Below are 26,110 nucleotides of genomic sequence, written 5' to 3' on the forward strand. Positions count from 1 at the left end.
AAAAGACACTGTTTCTCACACATGTCAAGGCAACTGATCCTCTGCCTGTAGACCCTGTGTGGGGTTCTCACTTCCTTTGAGCTGGATCTCTGTGTCCAACCCCTATGTCCTGTGGAGTGTTATGTGGCTGAGAAGAAGGCAGCTGATGCTACTGCTGGTGTAATGAGTGGTGTGTCACAGGGATCAGTGCTGGGGCCTCAACTTTTTACAATTTATATTAAATGACTTGGATGAAAGGACCGAAGGTATGGTTGCTAAATTTGCTAACGGCACAAAGATAGGTAGGAAAGTAAGATGTGAAGGGGACATAAGTAGGCTGCAAAGGGATATAGATAGATTAAATGAGTGGGCAAAGATCTGGCAAATGGAGTATAATGTGGGAAAATGTGAAATTGCCCATTTTGGCAAGAAGAATAAAAAAGAAGCATGTTATCTAAACGGTGAGAGATTGCAGAACTCTGAGATGCAGAGGGATCTGGGTGCCCCAGTGCATGAATCACAAAATGTTAGTATGCAGATACAGCAAGTAATTTGGAAAGCTAATAGAATTTTATAGTTTATTGTGAGGCAAATTGAATACAAAAGTAGGGAGGTTATGCTTCAGTAATACAGAGCATTGGTGAGACCACATCTGGAGTACTGTGCACAGAATTGGTCTTCTTATTTAAGCGTTGTAAATGTGTTGGAAGCAATTCAGAGAAGGTTTACTAGATTAATACCTGGAATGGGCAGGTTGTCTTATGAGGAAAGGTTGGACAGTCTAGGCTTGTATCCGCTGGAGTTTAGAAGAGTAAGAGGTGACTTGATTGAAACATATAAGATTCTGAGGGGTCTTGACAGGATGGATGTGAAAAGGATGTTTCCCCTTGTGAGAGAATCTAGGACTAGGGGTCACTGTTTAAAAATAAGGGGTTGCCCATTTAAGACAGAGAGGTGAGGAAATTTTTTTCTCAGAGGGTCATGAGTCTTTGGACTCTCTTCCCAAAAGGCGGTGGAAGCAGTCTTTGAATATTTTTAAGGCAGAGGTAGACAGATTCTAGATAAGCAAGGGGGTGGAAGGTTATTAGGGGTAGGCAGGAATGTGGGGTTGAGGTTACAATCAGATCAGCCATGATCTTGTTGAATGTCAGAGCAGGCTTGAGAGGCAGAGTGGCCTACATGTGCTCCTAATTCGTATGTTCGCATATTCGTATTGTTACGATCGAGGCGGGAAGAGTGCACTGTTAATTCAGTCCCATTTCTCCACGGTCACAGCATATCAATAAATTTTTCCACCTACCGAACAACAGCCAATTACTCATTCTATTTGCCCCCCAGAATAAAGCACACCAACCAGGTTTCTTTAATCAACAACAAAATTAACTATTTATCATAAAAACAAGTCTTAACCAATAGTCAGATAAATCTATATACGAAAAGCTCCTTATTTCCCTAGCCCTCATGCACACACATACGTTAAAAAAAAGTTAACCTGAGCAAAAGGATTTTGGTTTACAGCTGTTTCATAGGAAAAGAAGGAATAATCAAATAACTTAGGTTGTCACGTTCTGGTAGGAAGTGCGTCGGTTTGGTGATGTGTCCCAGAGTGGAATAGTTGGATGCCACTTGAAGTGTCTCCAGGCGAGGCTTACGGACAGTCTGTGTTTGATAGGCATTTCAGCTGCAGCAGGCTTCACAAAGGTCTTTCATCAGGGGTGCAGCAACACGGTTTTACAGCAGCAGGATGGCAGAAGAAGATTTATTCAGCTTTCAGGATTTCTTAAAACACAGGAGGCAACAGGAACCAGACTTGACGCAGGGACTCTTCAGAGACAGGAGGCAATAGGAATCTACCATCTATGAAATATAGGATTTCTTCTCAAGAGATGCAGGATTCCTTTACAGAGAGAGGTAACACTTTTTCTGGGTCTTCCTCTCTGATCTCCAGGTAGGTCAAAGCCAAATTTCAAATGCCTGCTTTTAGTCCAACTCACTGGCTTTTTAAAAGGACCAAAGTCAAAGCAAAAACCTTCCTGAACAGGTCACATGTCCAGAAATAGAGTCTCCCTTGTCATTCAAAGTGTTGCTCTGAATAGGTCTTGCTAGTTTCCTTGAAATTGCCTGCTTTCCTGTCCTTGCATACAAGTTCAGCTTCCTTTAAAAACAACCAAAAATTTCAGCTATTTGCAGGTGAAATCCTTTTTCAGTTTTTTAAAACACACAGAATTCTAAGTTTTTAACACAAAAATATTAACCTTGTAACAGTATGTTCGTATGTTGCTCCAGCTACTGTTGGTGTTGCTGGTTCCTCATCAGAGATGCAAGGTAGAGCTGCATAAGCTGCTCCCACACCACAGTAAAAGCTGACAGCAGGGAAGTGCAGACCAAGGTGAGAGAACTCCAAGAAGTTGAAAATCACCTGTCAAGCAGTGCGAGCACACTCTGAAAGGAAGCATTCTGACTACCAGACTCCCACCTAGGCATGGCTGTAGCTATTCAGCTTCACTGTTTGAAGGCTTCCCAGCCTGTCAGTTTCACTGACAATGCACTTCAGAACTGTTACAGCACAAAAGGAGGCCATTCGGCCCATCGTGTCTGCACCGGCTTTCCAAATGAGCATTTCACCTAGTGCCACTCCCCATCTTCTCGTCATAACCCTGCACGTTCTTCCTTTTCATATAACAGTCTAATTTCCTTTTGAATGCTTCAATTGAACCTGCCTCCACCACACTCTCAGGCAGTGCATTCCAGACCTTAAACACTCGCTGCATGAGAATGTTTTTCCTCATGTCGCTTTTGCTTCTTTCACCAATTACTTTAAAGCCCTCTCATTCTTGATCCTTTCACGAGTAGGAACAGTTTCTCTCTATCCAGACCCTTCATGATTTTGAATACCTCTGCCAAATCACAAGTCTTCTCTCCTCCAAGGAAAACAATCCTAACTTCACCAATCTATCTTCATAACTGAAGTTCCTCAGCCCTGGAATCATTCTCGTGAATCTTTTCTGCACCCTCTCTATTGCCTTCACATCCTTCCCAAAGTGTGGCGCCCAGAACTGGACGCAATGCTCCAGCTGAGGCCAAACTAGTGTCTTATACAAGTTCAATATAACCTCCTTGCTCTTGTACTCTGTGTCCCTATTAATAAAGCCCAGGATACTGTATGCTGTATTAACCGCTCTCTCAACCTCTCCTGCCACCTTCAATGACTTATGCACATAAATACCCAGATCCCTCTGCTTCTGCACCCCCTTTAGAATTGTACCCTTTGTTTTATATTGTCACTCCATGTTCTTCCTACAAAAATGTATCACTTTACATTTCTCCGCATTGAACTTCATCTGACACCGGTCCACCCATTCCACCAACTTGTCTATGTCCTTTTGAAGGTCCTATCCTCGTCACAGTTCACAATGCCTCCCGCTGTGTTCTTGTCTTGTTGACCCTGGTGAGTTACACACAGCTCAGGAAATGTAAGTGCTGGCTGTTAAAGCCATAAGGTTGTGTTAAATCCACAGTTAATTGGCCCTTTGAATATTTTAATTACTTATGCGACAGCTCCACAGAAGTTCCACGTTCACCTGCAAACCCATCCAGGTTAAGCCCAGAAGTGGGCAGGGTCATGTCGAGTACATGATCTACTGCCACTTTTCGGGGCTTTAACCCTGCCTGTGCCTGAACCCTCCACCCCTTGGCAGCTAAAATTCTGCTCAACGTTTCAAGTCAATGAACTGTCCTGATGAAACGTCATTGACCTGAAATGCTGACTCCATTTCTTTCTCCACGGACGGTGCTTGACCTGCTAACTATTTGCTGCACTTTTTGTTTTTATTTGTAGCTAGAACAGAATTTACTTCCCCTTGGATCCACACGCATAAATACTGTAATACTGTTTAACTCGTAAATATGACAAAGCAATTATGGAAATGTTAAAGAAACATTTTTGAAATTAAAAATGAATTTTTGTTGGAGTTGCCTTAGCAGACTTCCCAGACAGCTTATCTTGCTCCTCTCCAGGTCAGCTACAGTGACAGCCATGTTGGCGAATCTCGTCTATTTATAATAACCGTAGATGACTTGTGAAATTGTGCAAGATTGCAGGTGGGATTGCCTTGTGTCATTTGGCTCAGTCAATCTAAATGCAACATGATATGATACCCAGAGTACTATGTTTATACATCCCATGCTTCTTCAAAAAGAATTAGGCAGGCACTCCAGCTGTCTAGTGGTATGCCCTTGGGAAGATTAAAAGGCTGTAGGGCTTTATATGCTGTGCGCCACACACGCTCCACACAGTTTCAGCAGGCAGACAGGCCAAAGGGCAGCCCCACAAGAAAGTTCTTATTTATTTTTGTGGTGCCATATTGTCAGCAGAAACAGGGCAGTAAGACATTCCCACCTTTCTCGGGACACTATTGCCAAGTGGGAGTTCTCAAAATGTTCCCCAATGTTCCTTTCTGTAAGTGCAGGAATTGAGCAAAATAATATAAAATGTAATATTTAATACATAAAATACAAGATTGATACTGGAATTGAAAAATAGATATAAATGACTTCAGAAATGTTTCTGAATGTACATATAAATACATATTCTCAACAGATTAATGAACAACCATTGTCAACATTTGTTAGATTTCCAAAAAAAAAATGCTGGGAGATTAATAAATATCTAACCAGAGGCTAGATGTGTCCTCAGTGTGAGAGATGAAGAGGTGGTTGGCAAATCAATTCAGTCTCTACATGTACACCTCACGCCAAAGGTTACAAAACAACATTGAGAGGCCTGTGAACAGGTTCCTGCTGACTTTCTGACTGAGAATAATGTGTGGCTTTGGGTTTAAAGAGAGGAGAGTAAAATTATCTTCTTTGTAGGGTCACTTTATTGTTCAAATGTCCATATACATTGACATCCAGCTTACAAATAAGGTGAATCAGAGAGGATGCAGTCTCCATACGACAAGTTAAATTCAATGATATCATGGAATTATGCAGAGGACTTTGGCACTTTCCCTCTTGCCTTAGCTTTTTTCCCCAAGGAAGTAGAAAATATGGTAATAGACAGTAACAGTACACAGCAATTATACATAAAACACATCTCTAGAGACAGAGGCTAAGTATCTGGCTGCTATCTGTTAGAGCTGTTAACAGAAGAATTGTTTGTACAAGACACTCAATTTGCAAATACATTGTGCTGGCACAGATAGTGACAGTAAGCTCTGGCCTATTTTGCCAGTACCCTTTAATTTTCCACATCCTTTTAAATTTGAACAACATTCAATTTTTCATTCCAATCACCAGCGCACTCCTGGCAAATGTTCAAATCTGCAATGTGAATTGTGAGTATTTATACAAATAACTTGACAGAAAAATTGAATGCTCCTAGCATATTACCATTCTGATAAAATTTGCACCAGTTTTGAACCATGTCGAACTGTACACCAGTATATAAAATCAGCCCCATCCTTTCACCGTTAACTCAAAACTGAGCTCTGCGTCAATTATATGCTTGCTTACGTGATCATATCTTCAGGTTCTTTGTTCAATATCTGTGTATTGGTCAACATCATACAACGCCCAACTTCTTTGTCGAGGTGCCTTAAGATGCTATCTAGGGCTTTTCTTAGTTGTGGATAGTACAGAGACATTCCTGTTGAGTTGAGGGCAAAATCTAACTTTAGAATAGTTTTGATAGACTCTATTAACTTTAAGTACTGGTCCTTGCTATCTTCTGCATCTACACTATTATTACACTATTATTTTGCCCATAAGATTGAGAAAATTGTATTTTAGTGCAATCCACTGTTGATGCACTGTTTAAATGGCTTAGAGTCAAATAGGTTGCTGAGATTGTGAACAATCTGGTTCAGCCTGAGACGGTGCTGAAAGAGAGTGATGGAATTGCTGCTGATATGGCACTGTTCAGCGGTCTTGGCGTGAGGTTCAGTGCAACCTCCCTCCAAGCAACATGAGTAACATTCCTGGGCTGAAATGCTAGCTCGCAGGGCTAGGAGTCTGTTCCACTTGTCTTCATCCTCTTCCAGTACACCTTGCTGGTCTTGCTATAAACATTCAGTACTTTTCTTTCAATTTTTCCTTACTTTTCCTCCAATTAAATATTAAGAAGATTGAAGCCATTGTTTTCAGTCCCCGCTCCGAACTCCGTTTCCCAGCTTGACTCCATCCCTTTCCCTGGAAACTGTCTGCACTACGCAACCTTGATATATTTGAACCCAAGATGAGCTTCTGACCACATATTTGGGTCACCACCAAGACCGCCAATTTCTACCTCCGTAACATCGCTCAACTTTGCCCATGTCTCAGTTCATCTGTTGTTGAAACTCTCATTCATGCTTTCATTATCTCTAGGCTTGACTATTCTAACTCACTCCTGGTTGGTCTTCCACTCTCTACCCTCCATAAATTTGAGGCCATCCAAAAATCTGCTGTCCTTGTCCTAACTCGCACCTATCACCCCTGTGCTCAATGACCTAGATTAGCACCCAGTCAAGCAACATCTTGTTTTTAAAATTTCCATCCTTGTTTTCAAATCCTTCCATGGACTCACCCCTCCCTAGCTCTGTAATCTCCTTCAGCCCCACAACTCTCCGAGATACCTGCACACATTTAATTCTGGTCTCTTGTGCATCCTCAATTTTATTCACTCCATCATTGGTGGCTGTGCCTTTAGTTGCCCTAAGCTCTGGAATTCCCTCCCTACACCTCTCCGTCTCTCTACATCATTTTCCTCCTTTAAGACACTCCTTAAAATCCATCTCTTTAACCAAGCTTTTGGTCATCTGACCTAATATGTCCTTTCGTGGCTCAGTCATATTTTGTTTGAAGAATGTGAGGGCCATTGAGAGGGTGCAGAGGAGATTTACCAGAATGCATCGAGGGATGGGGGATTTTAGTTACGGGTTAGGTTGTAAAAGCTGTAGTTGTTCTCCTTGGAAGCAAAGGAGATTGAGAGGAGATTTGACAGAGGTGTACAAGATTATGACAGGCTTAGATAAGTTAGACAAGGAAAAACTATTCCCATTAACTGAGGGTACAAGGACTAGGGGACACAGAATGAAGGTTTTGCACAAGAGATGTACGGGGAAGTGAAGAAGAATGTTTTTACACAGCGAGTGGTAATGACCTGGGACCCGTTGCCCACGAGGGTGGTGGAAGCGGAAACAATCAATGATTTCAAAAGATTTTGGATGGGTATTTGAGGGAAATAAACTTCTAGGGCTACGGGGATTGAGCACGGGAGTTGGTCTGACTGAATTGCTCCGCAGAGAGCCGGCAAGGACATGATAGGCCAAATGGACTCCTTCTATGCCGTAAATGACTATGCTCCAGTGAACGTTTTATTATGCTAAAGGCACTATATAAATATAAGTAGTTGTTGTTGTTGATGGTGCCACATCATATTGCCCAATAGGTAGAGCAGTATCCGACTGCTCTTGGTGCTGCCACAATGCACTGATGATGATGAGCAGAAATGCCCAGAAGAGATTTGATCAAAATGTGCTGAGTAACATTCACTGCAGTATTCCTTTGCAGACCTCAAGTGTTCTCCTAAAGACTGGAATCTGCAGAAAACACTTGAGCACTTCTGTACCCAAGTTTCCTGAGGGCTAAGCTGCTCACATTGCCTTTAAACATGACTTCCACCAGAGCCAAGTGAAATGCAAAAAGTATACCCATCAAACTTAAGTTAAACTCCCTCTAGAAACGAGTGACAAATGTAACATTTTTAAAAGTCGGCATTTAGGTGGTACAACTAACATTAATGAAATTCAGGGCCATAGTCCTTGCTTCAGTCACTAATTCTGGTAGTGCAATCCAGAGTCTCACAATGCTCATTCTAAAATAGATTCTCCTGCTCTCTACCTTAAATCTCTTACATTTAATCTAATATCTATGTCCCTTTGTTCTGCTGAAGACAGCTCAGATAAGATGGGCAGGACATGCTGCCAGATGCCTGATGAGTGTTTGCCAAAAAAGCTCTTCTACAGCAAGCTAATTGAAGGGAAACGTTCACATGGTGGCCAGAAAAAGTTCTTCAAGGACATCCTGAAAGTCTCACTGAAGGGTTTCAACATCAACAACAACTTATATTTATATAGCACCTTGAATGTAATAAAACATCCCAGGCATTTACAGGAGCATTAGAAAACAAAGTATGACACCGAGCCACAAAAGGAGATATCAGGTCAGATGACCGAATGCTTGGTCAATGAGGTAGGTTTTTAAGGAGTGTATTAAAGGAGGAAAGCGAGGTGGAGATGGCAGAGAGGTGTCGGAAGGGTATTCCAGAGTTTGGGACCTAGGCAAATGAAGGCATGGCCACCAACGGTGGAGCAATTAAAATCAGGAATGCACAAGAGGCCAGAATTAGAGTAAAGCAGCTATCAGCACCTCTTCTGCACCAACAACACGTGTGTGTCTAACATGCACTGATCGTTTTGTGCTCAAATTGGACTGATTAGTCACCTTCGAACACATTGAACCTGAAACTTAACTCAATGAATTCTAATTGATGTCATGGGCATCTTCGACTACGAAGGACAAACACACGTGTCCCTTTGGTTTAGATACCTCAATCACTGGAAACAGAGGCCGGGATTTTATCTGGGCGACGGGGGTCTCGACCTCACGTCACCCTTCTTTGAGAGGTCAGCCGAATCAAATGCCAATTAGGCACTTAACTGGACAGCAGCAGGTCTTCCATGGGATCAAGGATACAAACAACGGACGTCCTGCCCTCTGAGAGCAGCTGGCCAATCAGAGGCCAGCAGCTCTTTAACTGAGCAGCGCCACCGCGCAGGTGGTGGCTGCTGCCAGTGGAGCACACACCTGAGGCCTAGAGGCAGCGCTGTACCCAGGCCACAGGTAGGAGGGGTCTTGTTGGGGGGGGCCGCAGTGGGAGGGGGGGGTGCAAGGCTCTCAGCAGGCCCCACCCGTCCTGATTCTGGGTGCCTTGCTCAGGCATTAAGTGCCTTTTAATGAGGGATATCCCCCGCCCCCCCACCCCCAAAGCTGGCAAGCAACCTGCATGGTTTTACTTGCCATGCTCCCTGGACGGCAACAAGCACCCCCACCGCTGGGCTAACTGGGGCTGCAGCGGGAGGAGGCCCTTAATTGGGCATTAATTGCCCACTTAGGGGCCTCAATCGGTGGCTGGGCGGGAAGACCATTCACAGGCTTTTCTGGCCTGGACTTAATTTTTGTGGAGGCGGGAAGGTGGCAGGAATACCCTCTGTCACCATCCCACCCGATTACATGCTCTCCCTGCCTCCAAACCTGCCACAGGGAGAGCATAAAATTCCCCCCAGAGGGTCTAAACTCAATAATACTGCGCCTGTTTCTGAGGCATAAAACAGGCTTAACAATATCAATCTGGCAGTGCAGAGACCTGCGCGCAATCTGCACAGGTAATTGGGCCATTGCTAAGTTGGTTGTGGCCATTTTTTTCGGTAGCCCTCATTTCCATACTATGCCCATTTCAAATCTGGACTCTTAGAATTGTTAAGACTAGTTGGAGCTTGTGATGGGTTTTAAGATGCCTAACCAGCAGTCCTCAAAGTTCAGTTTAGTTTACTCATCTCACTGTTTCCTTGTGATGCCATCTTTATACTTTCAAAAAGAGCCCCCAAAATCTTTCAGAAGTTTGTTTTTTGTGGAGTCAATAGGAACAGCAGTGTTTCTTTCTGGGTCCATAAATCAATTATGTTGACTGTTGGCCTGCACTTGTGCCACCCACCCCCCCACAACCCCCCACCCAATTGCCTCCTTGTTCTCGGCCTGACCTGTGGTCCTCGGCACTGGTTAAAATTGGTTATTCCGAGACAGGCCACCTGTACTGGGCGCAGCTTGCCTGAATTATGATGGCTAGGCTCGACGACAAATCTTGTCCAGTTCTCGAGCCTCTCCAATTTCCCACCCTGTTGCTGTATGCTGCTGGAATTATGTCGGTTTGGGGTGCAACAATTATAGCTTCAATCTGTTTTTAATTACCCTATTCCTACATGATTTTAAACACCTCTATCAAATCAACCATAATCTCCTCCATTCTAATGGAAGCAGCCCCAATTCTTCATTTTTGTATTTGCGCATACCAGGTAGCTTGCTAATGAATGTGCACTGTACTCTCTGTTGCTTTAACATTATTCCTATAGTGTGGACCCCAAATCTGCACAGAGTATTCCAACTGTGATCATAGTAAGGTTTTAAATAGATGCATAATTAAATGCCAATTTTTAACATCTATACGTCTTGCCATAAAAAAAATTATTCCATTTGTTTTGTTTTTACTTGAGGTATTCCTCTTAATGTCTTGTGAACTTGAACTCCCAAATCCCTCTGCTCTTCCATACCACCCAGCTTTCCCTCATTCAAAGTATAATTATTACTACTTTTTAAACCAAAATGTACCATTTCACATTCACTTACATTGAATTCCATCTGCTGCATTTTTTCCCAGACCACCCTTACAAATATCTCTTTGCAACTTCATTTGGTCCTCAGAATTATTTCTTATGTCCTCTAGTTTAGGATCATCTGCAAATTTGGACGTCACTCGCTCTAGTCCTATATCCAAAATAGTAATTTTATTACGGCTGTTGAAGGGATCTATTAGAATGGAACAGGCATTCAACTTGGCAGAACATTATTTTAGAATTTCAACAAGGGACCTCGTAACCTCTTGCTGTAATTTCAGAAATGCTATAGCACTGCAATAAAATGCCATTTCTTTTGTATTACAATTTATGACTGACCTATCATTTTTGCTTCTTCTTCTGTCAGAGTTTTACTCAAGTAAGTCTTCTTCACTCTGAGTGTGTTGCCAGATGGGAGTACAGCTCCTGTGTTAGGCATTGGTGGCTCCCCATCCTTCTGTTGCAGATTGTCAGCAACCACAAGGAAGGCCCTCAAACCAATGTTCATTCGCTGTGAAGCATATTGCAAAAATACCCAAGTTAATAGTTTAATATGAAAGGACAACCTTCCTTGATTTACATGGCTATGATTAAGCATGAGAACAGAAGAAATATGAGCAGGAGTAGACCTGTATGGTCTACACCCATTACCATTCCAATATATGGTAATCCCCTTATTAAGGTGGTATCCAAAATGTCATGTTAATTTCTAGAAAATTCAAATATTTTAGGATTTTCTTGGGTTCAAAGCAGTTTATTTAGAATTCAAATATTAAAACAGATTTTTCATATAAGATCTAGCTGTAAACCCAGAGAAGGTAGTTGACCCAGGGTAAGCTGGCACTTTTAAGAAAGAGCTGGCTCAACTGAGAAGGGGGACCAAGGGTTATAGAGATATTAACAGTTGAAAATCAGGCGGATACATAACAAGGTAAAGAAGTTTAGAAAGAAAGCTCTGGGACCAAGATGGCTGTAAGTTCTGTCAACAAGGAAGGAGCTCCAGGTGTTATATGGAGAAGAGGCCAGGCTCAATGAACCTTAGGGCTGAATTTTCTTGACTCGGTGGAGATGGGTTTAGAGGCTGGAGCCGGGAAAATAGGTGGAAACTGCATCGGGAGGGCTCTCTGATGCCTTCCCACCTCCGAGGGAATATCCCAGGGGCGGGCAGGGAACAAAGTTGGCAGCCCACTTCATGAAGGGGGGCAGCCAATTAGGATAATTAAGGCCCGACATATGGACAATTTTCCAAAGGCAACAGCAGTTTCCTGCCATCGGAACGACTCCTGCCCCCCACACCGCTGAGTGCGGAGCCCGGCAGCTCCTTGAAGGTGGCGCCATCGGAGCTGAAGGCTCCATGCCCCAATGAAGGAACTGCTGAGATGAAAGGTTGTAGCTGTGGCCAAACCCAATCCTGTGCAGAGGCTCCCCCTCCACATCTCATGGCCTTATCAGATGTGGGCATCTTCATTCTCAACTATGAAGAATGTTGAGGTGCCCTCACAATTGCCTTTCTGTCTCAGCAGCACCATCTTTCTCAGTGGGGCTGCCAGCTGTCCTATGCTGTTGGCCCTCTGATTCAGCCTCCCACCTCAGAAACCAGCCCACAGTCCTTAATAGGGCCCCAAACACAGAGGCGGCCAATTAGGAGTCTGCCTCCCCTGATGTTGTGGTCCCAATGCCTGCCGGAAAATTCAGCCAATAATGTCCAGTTTCGGACAAGCAGCTAGGGAAGGAACTAGAGTCTATGGTGTCTTGAGCAGTATAAGATGTTTCCAATTTTTCAACTGGTGAAAGTTCCAGCTCATTGCAGCTCGATGCCAGCTAAGCAGTCTGACAAAATGCTGTTGGTTGTGGAACAAAGGATATTGATGGGTGCCTCATTTATCATTTCTTTCAATGGTAGAAAACTGACAAATATTACCATTCATTACTTTAATACTTCAAAGTTTACTGTACGTTGTGATCAAAACATTGGACTGAATTGTATTGGGGCGCCGCCATCTGCGGCATTTGAACTCGGCAGGGCACCTGCATTCGCCAGCCGCCGCATAGCCCCCGCGATATTAATTGCTGGGGCTCATTAGAATCACGGCGCCGAGCCGCCCTCCCCATATTACGTGGGGTGAAGTGGGGCATTCGGCGTAGTGACAGAGTCTTTGACAGTTGTGCAGCAGGTGCTGGGGCCCTATTTTAGGCACTCCAGCACCTGCTTCCTGACAGCTGTCAAAGAAATACTTACCTGACTGCTGAAGAATGAGGCTGCTGTTAATCTGGCAGCAAAGCAGAAAGTCCTGAAGAAATCCAGCAGGTCAGGCAGCTCTGTTAACTCTGTTTCTCTCTCCACAAATGCTGTCTGACCTGCTGAGTAACCCCAGCACTTTCTGCTTTGCTGCCACATACTTACCCTGCTGTGTCCCAGTGTCCTCTGAAGTTACGATCCTCTTCTCCCACTCAAGTGTAACATTCCTTCTTGTAGGCGTGCCACATCTGGGTGAATAATGTTAATTTTGCACATTCCAGGACGTGAGACTTAAATAGACCATAAAAGGTATTACAGAGGTTTACAGAGAACACACTGACATAAATGGGAATGCATGGGTGTCACAGCAATGTAAATACGTCTTTCACTAAATGTTTCTCACCAACATGTGTGTCCTTTTCTCTGTGCGAATGATGTGTGCTAGCACGTAGCGTCAATGTCACATCCCTTCGCACTGTTGGCCCTTCAGGATAACCATATGCAATAACAATATTGCCATGCCACCATTACTCATGAGAGTCTCCATGGACTCAGTGACATGGACATTGGCTCAGCCAGCTGCTATCTGTAATGATTTACACTACACTGGGATGCTGCAGATGTGGACTGGTGCACAGCAGGTGAGTGAGGGTGATGTGTGGCTTGCAGAGCTCATGTCGGTTTCTACAGAGCAGACAGCCTTTGTCTGATAAGCCACTTCTGTATGTCCCTAGCTCACTGCTAGCCCTACGTGCAGAGCCTGGGTGCCACCTGCCCTCCCATGCGTCTTTCATGTTGTAGGTTCTCAGTGTCCTCATAGACCGAGGAGGAATCCTGTTGACGTCTCTCCTCATCATGCCAGGCCTGGCCCCTATTGGCTGCGTAGCTGTGCAGAGCAGCAAAGAAAGGAGCTGGCCTTTTCAGCCCGTAGTACAGGGCATCACCCTATCCATCCAGGCATTGGAGGTGCTCTTTCAGCATGCCGATCTCCTGCTCAATGGTGGCTCATGTAGCTCAGTGGCTGGCATTCTATCTCTCCTCTGCAGCAGTGGTGGAGTCTCTCACCGGTGTCGGGAGCCATGTCTGCAAAGGATAGCCCTTATCTCCAAGAAGCCACCCCTCCATCTGAGCCAGTTCAGTGAACAGCGGTGGCAGCTGGGATTGACACAAGACCCAGGTGTCATGGTAGCTGCCTGAGAAGCAGTCACACATTCACAGCAAGCAGCCGCGGTGTTCACATACCAGCTTCACCTAGATTGAGAGGGCTCCTTTAATTGTGATGTCTGCAGGTGGTAGCCTGCCAGCAGGCCTGATGGCCACGAGTGCTGTCTATGAACATTATAACCTATGGTTCTCCGGCAATGGTGCCAGAAGCACTGGCCCTCTGGGCCTGGCTGTGAAAGTCCATCCTGAAGCCGACATCCTCACTGGCCCTCTGGTGCAGGGCATTGGTGACCTCCCTGATGCAGCGGTGCACTGCCGACTGTGTGACCCCACAAAGGTCTCTGGTGGGCCCCTGAAAGGCTGCAGAGGCATCAGGCTTGAGAACCACTGCCACTATGAGGAACAAAGGAATGGGATGTCCAACGGAGCCCATAGGCTGCAGGTCATCCTTGAACAGGTCACAGAGACATGTCACCACCCTCTCTATATGCTCAATCTCCTCTGACACTGGTGCTCTGACATCCGATGGCATGTCATGTGGGACCTGCGGATGCACAGCAACCGTAATGGCGGGCTCCCCTTGGGGGCTGGTGCTCACGACCGGGGCCTCTACGTGGATCGCACCTGCCTGTTGGTATTGCCTCTGGTGCATATGGATCTTCATGTGCAGAGGATCACACAATGTAGGATGAGCCATACCTATTTCCATGTGATAAATAAAGTTGAACCCTGCATGTATTTAAAGGTTTCCCCTAACAGGGCATGGATTGGTGTTGACAGGTAGATCAGCTACTTACCTGGATCAACTATGTGACGTGCCACGGCACTGCCCATCTTGGCCAACACTCAGAGTGGCACAGCATGACCACATCAAAATCCTTTCAGCTGAATTGATTGCTCCCACCATCCATAAAACCGTAATGTTCCTGCCCTTTCTGTCACCCTCCCCACACACCAGGTGACAAGTGTGCCATTGCCCCCTCACAAACACAGAGCGTACACTGTTAACGGAGGGATGGTACATGGTACTTCCTTCATGCCAGCACAGTTTTCCATTCAGTAATCCCAGATCCCCTGCTTTCAGAATGCAGAGTGTGACCCCTGCATATACCCTCCCTCCTCCCTTCCAGAATGCAGAGTTAGACCCCTGTGTATCCCCCCTCCCTCCTCCCTTCCAGAATGCAGAGTTAGACCCCTGCATATCCCCCCTCCCTCCTCCCTCCCAGAACGCAGAGTTAGACCCCTGTGTATCCCCCCTCCCTTCCAGAATGCAGAATTAGAACCCTGTGTATCCCCCCCTCCCTCCAAGAATGCAGAGTTAGACCCCTGCATATCCCCCCTCCCCCCCATAATGCAGAGTTAGAATCCTGTGCATCCCCCCCCTCCCTTCCAGAATGCAGAATTAGAACCCTGTGTATCCCCCCCTCCCTCCCAGAATGCAGAGTTAGAACCCTGTGTATCCCCCCTCCCTCCTCCCTTCCATAATGCAGAGTGAGGACCCGCTGGCTTTTCAGATCGTGAACGGGACGGCACGTGACGGCCGCCCGTTCAACGAAAATCCGGCAGTGTTGGTGGAGAGACGGCGGGCTGCATAATCAGCATAGGTGAGTAAGCATTACCATATGTTAATTGTGGTGCCGCTGCAATGCGACAGGTGGCCGCACCGGGGTCCCGCCATCGCCTCCAGTAAAATGCGGCGGGCCTGTCTCGCGTCATGGGTCGAGGCGGGCCTCTCCCCGCGGCACTGTACTGGCCCCCGCGCCATGACTCGCGGCGTCGAGGGGCCGGTAAAATTCAGCCCATTATATTTTTGACATGAATTTGAGATTTAAATCACTGGCAAAGAAATCAGATTTTTTTTTTTCTATATAAATGCAATCACCCTCTATACTAACAATCTTAAATTAAGAAATAAATATTGTGAAAGAATGCAATATATACCTCAGGATTCAGACTGAAGGTCTTTGGTGACTTTCCAACACTAAGTAGGTCAAATATGATTTCCTTCATAGCAAAATCCAGTCGCTCCTGATCAGTGAAAAGAATTTCTTAAATGACTTTAAAATCAAGCAAATTTTGCAGGTTGTTGCAGAAACACACAAAAACAGTCAAAATTTACAAGAAATATACATAGAGACATGTAAACATCACACTATATGGAAATAAAAACAGAATATGCTGGCAATAGTCAACAGATCTGGCAGCATCAGAGCCAACATTTTTTGTTTTTATTTCAGACTTCCAGCATCTGCATATTTTGCTTTTGTAGGTGTATAGAAATTTTATTTGCCGTACTTATTTAAGGGTGGGGGGTGGCGGGGGGGTAAAATTTGTCTTGGGCAGTAGTGCAAAACGGGTGATAGAACTTTAGCAGCCCATTTTACACTCCGCCCAATTCTATTTTACATTGTAAATGACTATCAGGCAGAGTGTAAAATGGGTTACCAACTTGCTATCGCCTGGTTTGCGCTACCACTCTAGGCAGATATCATCCCAATGGGTTTCAATGGAGTCTCTACAATGTATGAGCTAAAATAACTATGGGAAATGAATTTCCAGGAAAATGCAGTTTTATGGTGCTCAAAAGTATGCAACTTGCTCCAAGAATTTCAAAGATGCAGTCACCATTTTATTATAGAAATGCAGCCCCTTATCATGAAATTTGAGAGAATGGGAGAATTCAATTAAAAATAATCAGATTTGAAGTGGAGGGGAAGAAATTGATTTCTTCCTTTAAATTTCACCCACGTGCAATTTTGTGCTCCTTGCACCTATTCAAATTTGCACCCGAAGCTATGCATGAGCTAACTTTGGAAAATTGGCCGCAAACAGTACACTTTTTTTAATCATTCATGGGATATAGGCGTTGCTGGTTAGGCCAGCATTTATTGCCCATCCCTAATTGCACTTGAGAAGGTGGTGGTGAGCTGCCTTCTTGAACTGCTGCAGGCCATGTGAGGTAGGTACATCCGCAGTGCTGTTAGGAAGGGAGTTCCAGGATTTTGACCCAGTGACTGTGAAGGAACGCCGATATAGTTCGAAGTCAGGATGGTGTGTGACTTGGAGGGGAACTTGCCGGTGGTGGTGTTCCCATGCATTTGCTGCCCTTGTCCTTCTAGTTGGTAGAGGTTGCAGGTTTGGAAGGTGCTGTTTCAGGAGCCTTGGTGCATTGCTGCAGTGCATCTTGTAGATGGTACACACTGCTGCCACTGTGCGTCGGTGGTGGAGGGAGTGAATGTTTGTGGATGGGGTGCCAATCAAGCGGGCTGCTTTGTCCTGGATGGTATCGAGCTTCTCGAGTGTTGTTGGAACTGCACCCATCCAGGCAAGTGGAGAGTATTCCATCACACTCCTGACTCGTGCCTTGTAGATGGTGGACAGGCTTTGGGGAGTCAGGAGGTGAGTTACTCGCCGCAGGATTCCTAGGCTCTGACCTGCTGTTGTAGCCATGGTATTTATATGGCTACTCCAGTTCAGTTTCTGGTCAATGGTAACCCCTAGGATGTTGATAGTGGGGGATTCAGTGATAGTAATGCCATTGAATGTCACGGGAAGATGGCTAGATACTCTCTGGTCATTGCCTGGCACTTGTGTGGCGCGACTGTTACTTGCCACTTATCAGCCCAAGCCTGGATATTGTCCAGGTCTTGCTGCATTTCTACACAGACTGCTTTAGTATCTGAGTGAATAGTGCTGAACATTGTGCAATCATCAGCGAACATCCCCACTTCTGACCTTATGATTGAAGGAAGGTCATTGACGAAGCAGATGAAGATGGTTGGGCCTAGGACACTACCCTGAGGAACTCCTGAAGTGATATCCTGGAGCTGAGATGATTGACCTCCAACAACCACAACCATCTTCCTTTGCACTAAGTTTGACTCCAACCAGACAAGAGTTTTCCCCCGATTCCCATTGACTGCAATTTTGCTCGGGCTCCTTGATGCATTCTCGGTCAAATGCTGCCTTGATGTCAAGGGCAGTCACTCTCACCTCACCTCTTGAGTTCAACTCTTTTGTCCATGTTTGAACCAAGGCTGTAATGAGGTCAGGAACCCAAAGTGAGCGTCACTGAGCAGGTTATTGCTAAGCAAGTGCCGCTTGATAGCACTGTTGATGACACCCTCCATCACTTTACTGATGATCGAGAGTAGACTGATGGGGCGGTAATTGGCCGGATTTGACTTGTCCTGCTTTTTGTGTACAGGACATACCTGGGCAATTGTTCACATTGCCAGGTAGACGCCAGTGTTGTAGTTGTACTGGAACAGCTTGGCTAGGGCTGCGTCAAGTTCTGGAGCACAGCTCTTCAGTACTATTGCCGGAATATTGTCAGGGCCCATAGCCTTTGCAGTATTCACTGCCTTCAGTCGTTTCTTGATATCACACAGAGTGAATCGAATTGGCTGAAGTCTGGTATCTGTGATGCTGGGGTCTTCAGGAGGAGGCCGAGATGAATGATCAACTTGGCACTTCTGGCCGAAGATTGTTGCAAATGCTTCAGCCTTAACTTTTGCACCAATGTTCTCGGCTCCCCCATCATTGAGGGTGGGGATATTTGTGGAGCCACATCCTCCAGTTAGTTGTTTAGTTGTCCACCACCATTCACTTCCACTATAAACCACCATAAACCCACCACTAGCTGTTCACATCTAAACTATGTTCATATCGGAATATCTAGGTTTATGCTATTTGTGTTATAATGAAGTTTTTACTTCACTCATGAATTCTATTTCCTATTAATACATTTGGTTATTGCTCTTCAAACAATCACTTATCAGAAATAACCAGCTTACGATGGTATCACTTGGGGAGAATGATTATAAACCTTAATACAAAAAAGCAGCTGCTCCAAAGCCCAAACGAAAAAGGCAAGTTTGAAGGTTTTAATCAGTAAAATTAATATACAGTGCCTCATATCTGTGATTCAATATGTATGTGGGGAGCTCTGCCTTCCCCAACTTCACAGCAATGTGAATAATAGTGCGATCCCCAACAAGTTCTCTGTTAATAGTTTGACATGTAAAATACATATCTTTTCATTTTTTCCCTGCTGTAACTATCTACACTTCTTCTAAATTCTGCATGACAGATCTTTGAATCTCTTCAATTGTTAAAATATTTATATATTAAGGTTATATATTAAAATAGCATAATAATAATAGTTCATGCATCTTGTTTATATTTATTTAAATCTACCCTGTCATTGAGCTATTTCAAGAATAAAGTAACAGTAATGGATACAGTAATTTATGGTATCTTTTCAATACCTGTGCAATGAACTGTATAATTTTTACAAAAATGTTGAGTGGCATATCCCTTGGCACCACGCTGCGAGACCCTTTGGGGAAAAGTGTCGTGGTAATGCTTCCAAGTCGACTGTAAAAGAAAGAGAGATCGATGGTTGACTGACAATCATGTTTCAAGCAGCTTTTAATAATTTACAGATTACTGGTTGTGAAATACAGTCATTAAAAAAGACATTACATTAAAATTTGAGTGTTTTGCTGTGGAGTACAGTATCATTAATATCTAGAACTGCAATTTTCTCTTCAAAAAAAAGGGAGAAGTGTTAATTTTTAATTAAATTTTTTGGTCCACTTAAAATCTGAGGGAATGTGGTGTTCAGTAATGTTGAATAAAAATGCACTTTAACACTTTTCAAATAGAGCATCAATCACTTCACTGGTGTAACTGAAAACACAATGCTTATGCAAAATGGAAGAATGGCAATTTTCATAAAGCCATTGTTACTGCATAGGCCCTGGAGTCACTGGCAACTGTTGAAACACAGAAATGTAAGTAGATCTTTTCTTTTGTTGGTGGTTGGGGGCGTGGTGGGGTGGGGGATGGTTGGGTTAAAAAACAGTTCCAAGTAAAATATGTCATGGAAGGACTGAACACAGGGGATAATAATAAAGTCTGCATTGTTGGTAGGGACCTCTGCCTGCCAACAAATCAGAAATTTGGGTGTACCGTTTAGTAAGAAAATTGCAGGCAGTTTGGACGGAATTATACCATATGCAACCTGCTGCAACGGAGGGATCATTTACAACTCGGGAACCCAACTCTCCGATTTGTGTGCCTTGTGGTTGCTCTTTCCCACAGCAAGCCAATTAGCAGCCCACCTCCAGGTTCCCTGACTAATCAGAGTAGGTGGGCAGAATGGCAAACTAATGCAGCAATGAAGGATTTTTATTTAAAGGGACCCCAGCAGGACTCACAATGGCAGCTCTGTTTGGAGGAAAATATCCAGTGTAAGGGAGGAAAGAGCAGGAGCATGGATGCAAGACGTGGAAAGGCTGAACCCTATTCACAAACTCATCCGTAGAGATCATAATTCAAGCAGTGAGGGCACAAAAGGAAGTCTTCTTTACGGGAGGATGGCAGGAGGAGGCCAGTCAGCCACCCCAAGCAGGCGTGGCTTGAAGTTGCTGAGGCGGTGTGCAATGGGAGTGTGGTGCCGAGGATCTGGATCCAGTGATAGAAAAGGTTCCATGACATCATGAGGTCTGGCAATGTATATATATATATATATACACACACTATAATAATTGCAGGAAGGCATCTTTACTCCTATACCCAAATCCTCCTGTAATAAAGGCCAACATACCATTTACCTTCTTCATTGTACTGGACCTGCAAGTTAGCTTTCAGTGACTCATGAACAAGGGTACCCAAGTCGCTTTGAAGTTCAACACTTCCCATCTTCTCACCATTTCAGAAATATTCTGTATTTCTGTTTGTCCTACCAAAGTGGATAACCTCACATTTCTCCACATTGTATTCCATCTGCCAAATTTTTGCCCACTCGCTTAGCCTCTCTAAAACCCCTTGAGATGTCTTTGCATCCTCCTTACAATTCACACTTCCACCTAGTTTTGTGTCATCTGCAAACTTGGAAATATTACATTTAATCCCTACATCCAAATTATTGATATAAACTGATACAGATTGATATAGAGCCTTGGCGAGGCCAGACCTGGGGTACACCCCTTGCCTTACACACATTCCTTTCTCTCCAGCCTCCTCCTCAAATCTCCATCTTATTGGACAGCACTGTTGCTGACCCATAATCTACAGCCCTCTGGCTCCAATTCCTCACAGTCACCCTCCTCAATTGTCGACCAGGGGTGAGAGTGGCCAAAGACCAAAAGGTCTGAAAATTAGTGAAGATTAAAGATAAAAAAGGCTGATTTTTTTCCATAGCACTATTAACAATCTGTAATAAATGCAAATGCTTTCAGGCCACTTCAAATGTGTAGAAACATTAGTTTTCCCTTTGATTACTGTTATGACAGTGGACCAATGCATTTGTACAAAATCACCAAAGTGACCTTAGCATTCCAAAATTTCAGAATTTAATACAATTAGTACATCATGTAATTATGAAGGATGAAGTAAATTTTAACACCAGAACTGACAGTTCCGATTTATTTTAAAAAGTCTGCCAGAAAAGTACGAAGCTGCCCTAAAGGTCAGAAGCAGCAGTTCTTACTCGCAGCAACTGTCAGTGAAACTGACAGTTCTGATTTTTCTTTAAAGCTGGTCTTTTGGGAGGGTCTGAAGGTCGGAAACTGCAGGGGTGTCCAACCTTTTTGCATGAGGGGCGACATTACAATTTTTGTCCTACATAGGGGGCAGTCAGCAAATTTCAGAAAGATAAAGGCATTAGAAATTTATTTTACTATTAATCAAAACAACAAAAAAATGTGAATTTTTGTGAACAAGCATTAAATGAGAAGACTAATTTATTAACTTACTTTCTCGTCACTATGTTGAACATTGATTTAGTGAGATACTTGGCATTGGTTTTACTCCTACAAGTAGTCAATGTCTGCCCGCACACTTGATGTGGCGATGCAGAGTTTTCTGGATAGATGTCCATCTGTCAAGAGTGATCTTGACTGCTCTCACTCCCCCCCTCTCTCGCTCCCTATCTGTTGTTACGCTCACATGAAGTGCAGTGATTGAAAATACAAGAACCCAAACTGAAGAGTTCGAAAAATGAACATTTCTTTTCAAAAAGTGCACAATGTGCTGAAAAATGGCCATGAAGGTCAAACTTCTATATTCATACAAACATACGAATTAGGAGCAGAAGTAGGCCATTCAGCCCCTCGAGCCTGCTCCGCCATTCAATAAGATCATGGCTGATCTGTTTGTGTTTTGAATTCCACACTCATATCTATCCCCAAGACCCCTTGATTCCCTTGCCTAACAAGAATCTAGCTACCACCACCTTAAAAATATTCAATATTCCTGCCTCCACCACCTTCTGAGGCACAGAGTTCCAAAGTCGCACAACCCTCTGACAGAAAAAAATTCTCCTCATCTCTGTCCTAAAAGGGTGTCCCCTAATTTTAAAATTGTGCCCCCTAGTTCTGGACTCACCCACAAGAGGAAATATCCTCTCCACATCCACCTTGTCAAGGCCGTTCAGGATCTTATAAACTTTAATCAAGTCTCCCTTCACTTTTCTAAACTCCAATGAAAACAAGCCCAGTCTGTCCAACCTTTCCTCATAAGACAACCTGCTCATTCTAGGTATCAATCTAGTAAACCTCCTCTGAACTGCCTCCAACGCATTTACAGCCTTCCTTAAATAAGGAGACCAAAACTGCTTACAGTATTTGAGATGTGGTCTCACCAATGCCCTGTATAACTGAAGCATAACATCCTTACTTTTATTTTCAATTCCTCTCATAATAAAGGATAGCATTCCATTAGCCTTCTTTATTACTTGCTGTACCTGCATTACTAACCTTTCATGACTTGAACACCTAGATCTATCTGCACCTCAGAATTTTGCAGTCGTTCTCTGTTTGAGTAATACTCTTCTTTTTTATTCTTCCTGCCAAAGTGAACAACTTCACATTTTCCTACATTATACTCCATCTGCCAGATTTTTGCCCACTCACACAACCTATCTATATCAGTCTGCAACCTCCTTATGTCCTCTTCACCACATACTTTCCTACCTATCGCTGTGTTACCTGCAAATTTAGCTACCATGCCATCGCTCCCCTCATCTAAGTCATTGATATAAATTGTAAAAAGTTGATGCCTCAGCACAGACCCCTGCGGGACCCACATCCTGCCAATCAGAATAGGACCCATTTATGCATACTCTCTGTTTTCTGCCAGCCAGCCAATCTTCTGTCCATGTTAATATGTTACCCACTTCACCATGAGCTTCTACTTTGCACAATAACTTACGTGGCATGTTGTCAAATGCCTTCTGGAAATCCAAGTACAGTATGTCAACGGGCTCCCCTTTATCCACAGTACATGTCACTCCTTCAAAGAACTCCAACAAATTGGTTAAACATGATTTCCCTTTCACAAAACCATGCTGACTATTCCCTATTACCCTGAGTTTTTCTAAGTGTCCAGCTACAACCTCCTTAATGATCAATTCTAACACCTTCCCCACGACAGACGTCAAGCTAACTGGCATATAGTTACCTGTTTTCTGCCTCCCCCCCTTCTTGATTAGACAGGTTATATTTGCTACTTTCCAGTCTGATGGAACCTTTCTAGAATCTAGCGAATTTTGAAAAATTAACACCAACCCATCTACTACCTCATTAGCCACCTCTTTTTTTTCAACCCTAGGATGAAGTCCATCAGGACCTGGGGACTTGTCCGCCTGCAGCTCTTTCAGTTTGCTCAGTACTGCTTCCCTTGTGATTGTAATTTCACCAAGTTCCTCTCTTCCTTCCATCTCCTGATTTACAGCTATTGCCGGAATGTTTTTGGTATCCTCGATAGTGAAGACAGAAGCAAAATATTTGTTCATTTCATCCGCCGTTTCCTTATTATCTACTATTAGCTCCCCTTTCTCACTCTCTCGAGGACCAATACTCACTTTACTTACTCTTTTCTTTTTTAAATACTGTAGAAACTCTTGCTATCGTTTTTAGATTTCTAGCTAGCTTCCTTTCATATTTTAAATTCTTTCTCCTGATTAACCTTTTAGTTGTTCTCTGTCGTTCTTTATATTCGGGCCAATCATCTGAACTGCCACTCATCTTTGCGTAATTATATGCCTTTTCCTCAAGGTTGATGCTTTCCTTAACTTCATTAGTTAACCACGGATAGTGGGTCCTCCCCTTAGAATTTTTCTTTATAATAGGAATTTACTTATTCTGAGTATTCTGAAATATCTCCTTAAATGTCTGCCACTGCTTCTCTACTGATCTGTTGCCAAGCCTAGTAACCTAGTTCACTTCAGCTAGCTCAGCTTTCATGCCCACATCGTTGCTCTTATTTAAGTTTAAAATACTGGTCATAGACCCACTCCTCTCTCTTGCAAACTGCATGTAAAATTCAATCATATTGTGGTCACTGCTACCTAGAGGTGCCTTTACTCTGAGGTCATTAATTAATTCTGTCACATTACACAATATCAAGTTTAATATAACCTACTTTCTGGTTGGTTCGAGAATCTGCTGCTCCAAGAAACCATCTCGAAAGCATTCTATGAACTCCTCTTCCAGGCTACAATTGCCAATCTGATTTTTCCAGTTTATATGTAGATTAAAATCACCCATGATTATTGCCATTCCTTTATCACAAGCACCCAATATTTCTTCTACTGCTCGGGGGCCTGTAGACCACTCCCACTAGTGACTTCTTTCCTCTACTATTCATCATCTCCACCCAAACCGTTCCTACATCCTTATCTCCTGAACCAAGATCATCTCTAACTATTGCACTAATGCCATCCTTGACTTACAGTGCTACCCCTCCACCTTTACCTTGCTTCCTTGAAGTTTATATACCCCTCAATATTCAGGACCCAATCCTTGTCATCCTGCAGCCACATCTCCGTAATGGCTATCAGAACATATTTATATACTTCAATGTGCACCCTCAGTTCGTCTACTTTGTGATGAATGCTATGTGCATTAAAATACAGAGCCTTTAGTTTTGTCTTTTTGTTATCTTTGTAATATCTAGTCTCGACTGTTGGTGTGGTTTTAGGTTTTTTTCTCTCTGCCCCTTCCTGCCATTCTCGGACCTTCATTTCCCATATTACTATTCTGCTCTCCTGCTCTGACTCTATCCCTTGAGTTGCTACATCTAACTAAGCTTGATCCCTCACCCTCCCCCCCCCTCCCCCCCCCCCCCCCCCCCCCCACTCCGTTTAGTTTAAAGCCCTCTCTACTTCCCTAGTTATATGCTTTGCTGGAACACTGGTCCCAGCATGGTTCAGGTGCAGACAGTCCCAACGGTCCAACCCCCACTTTCCCCAGTACTGGTGCCTGTGCCCAACAAACCGAAACCCACTTCTCCATACTAGTTTTTGAGCCACATATTCATTTCATTAATCTTACGTGCCTTCTGCAAATTGGCATGTGGCTCAGGTAATAATCCAGAGATTATTACCCTTGAGGTTCTGCTCCTCAATTCGGTGCCGAGCTCCTCATACCGTTTAAGCAGAACCTCTTTCCTAGTCCTACCTATGTCGTTGGTACCTACATGGACCATGACAACTGGATCCTCCCCCTCCCACTCCAAGTTCCTATCTAGCCCTGAGCAGATGTCTCGAACCCCGGCACCAGGTAGGCAACACAGCCTTCTGCACTTACGGTCTCGGCTGCACAGAACTGTCAACCCCCCTCACTATACTATCCCCTACAACCACTACATTCCTTTTTGCTCCCCCCACTTGAATGGCTTCCTGTACCACAGTGCCATGGCCAGTCTGCTCACCCTTATTCAAACTGTCTTACTGTCTGGTAAGGACAAAAGGATCCATTCATGCTAAGAGGTGTCAATTACACCCATCCTGAACCCATTGAGACATTTTTGAATTGAATGCATTCTTCTGAAACAAAGAAGGTGTGAAGTAGCCACATGCTGGGCCAGTGTCGTTCACCACAGGGAGGGGGATCTATGTCTCCCAAGAGAGGCAAGATCTGAGAGATTTTGACTTTAATAAAGCTCTCTGGAGAGAGGGACAGAATCAGGACAAACATCATGAAAGACTGTCCAGCTGAGAGCTGGGAGAAATCTAGTCAGCCAAAGAAGGTACCCTGCTGTGAGTTCTACACTTCAACTTGCACAGCAGAGAACTGAAAATGATAACCCATTTCTAGATTCTAAAGATTCAGCTACCCAAGAAATCTACAAATCCCGGGCCTGCAACTTTAAAAGAGAACCTGACCTCCAAGAAGACTGAACAGATTTATTTACATATCATTTAGGTTGATTTAAATATGCAGATGAAGGGCTGCTGCCAGGTGGCGTGAGGGCCACACTGCGGATCCCCCTCCTATGTGGCGGACTC

The 26,110-nt window shown here is 44.0% G+C and overlaps 1 protein-coding gene across 5 annotated transcripts in view; it reads right to left on the reverse strand.

Moving 5' to 3' along the window:
• The window catches only part of LOC137371258 (protein furry homolog), a 532,970-nt gene that overhangs the window by 324,839 nt on the left and 182,021 nt on the right, over positions 1-26,110 (reverse strand). For all 5 annotated transcript variants that reach the window (XM_068033517.1, XM_068033516.1, XM_068033514.1 and 2 more), the window contains exons 13-16: positions 19,083-19,191; positions 15,754-15,840; positions 10,749-10,920; positions 5,494-5,626 (exon numbers count right to left, since the gene is read on the reverse strand). In XM_068033517.1, the coding sequence (XP_067889618.1) occupies positions 5,494-5,626; positions 10,749-10,920; positions 15,754-15,840; positions 19,083-19,191 (501 nt within the window). The remainder of the gene's footprint in view (positions 1-5,493; positions 5,627-10,748; positions 10,921-15,753; positions 15,841-19,082; positions 19,192-26,110) is intronic.

The sequence above is a fragment of the Heterodontus francisci genome, chromosome 6 (genome assembly GCF_036365525.1).
Source record: "Heterodontus francisci isolate sHetFra1 chromosome 6, sHetFra1.hap1, whole genome shotgun sequence".
NCBI lineage: Eukaryota > Metazoa > Chordata > Chondrichthyes > Heterodontiformes > Heterodontidae > Heterodontus > Heterodontus francisci.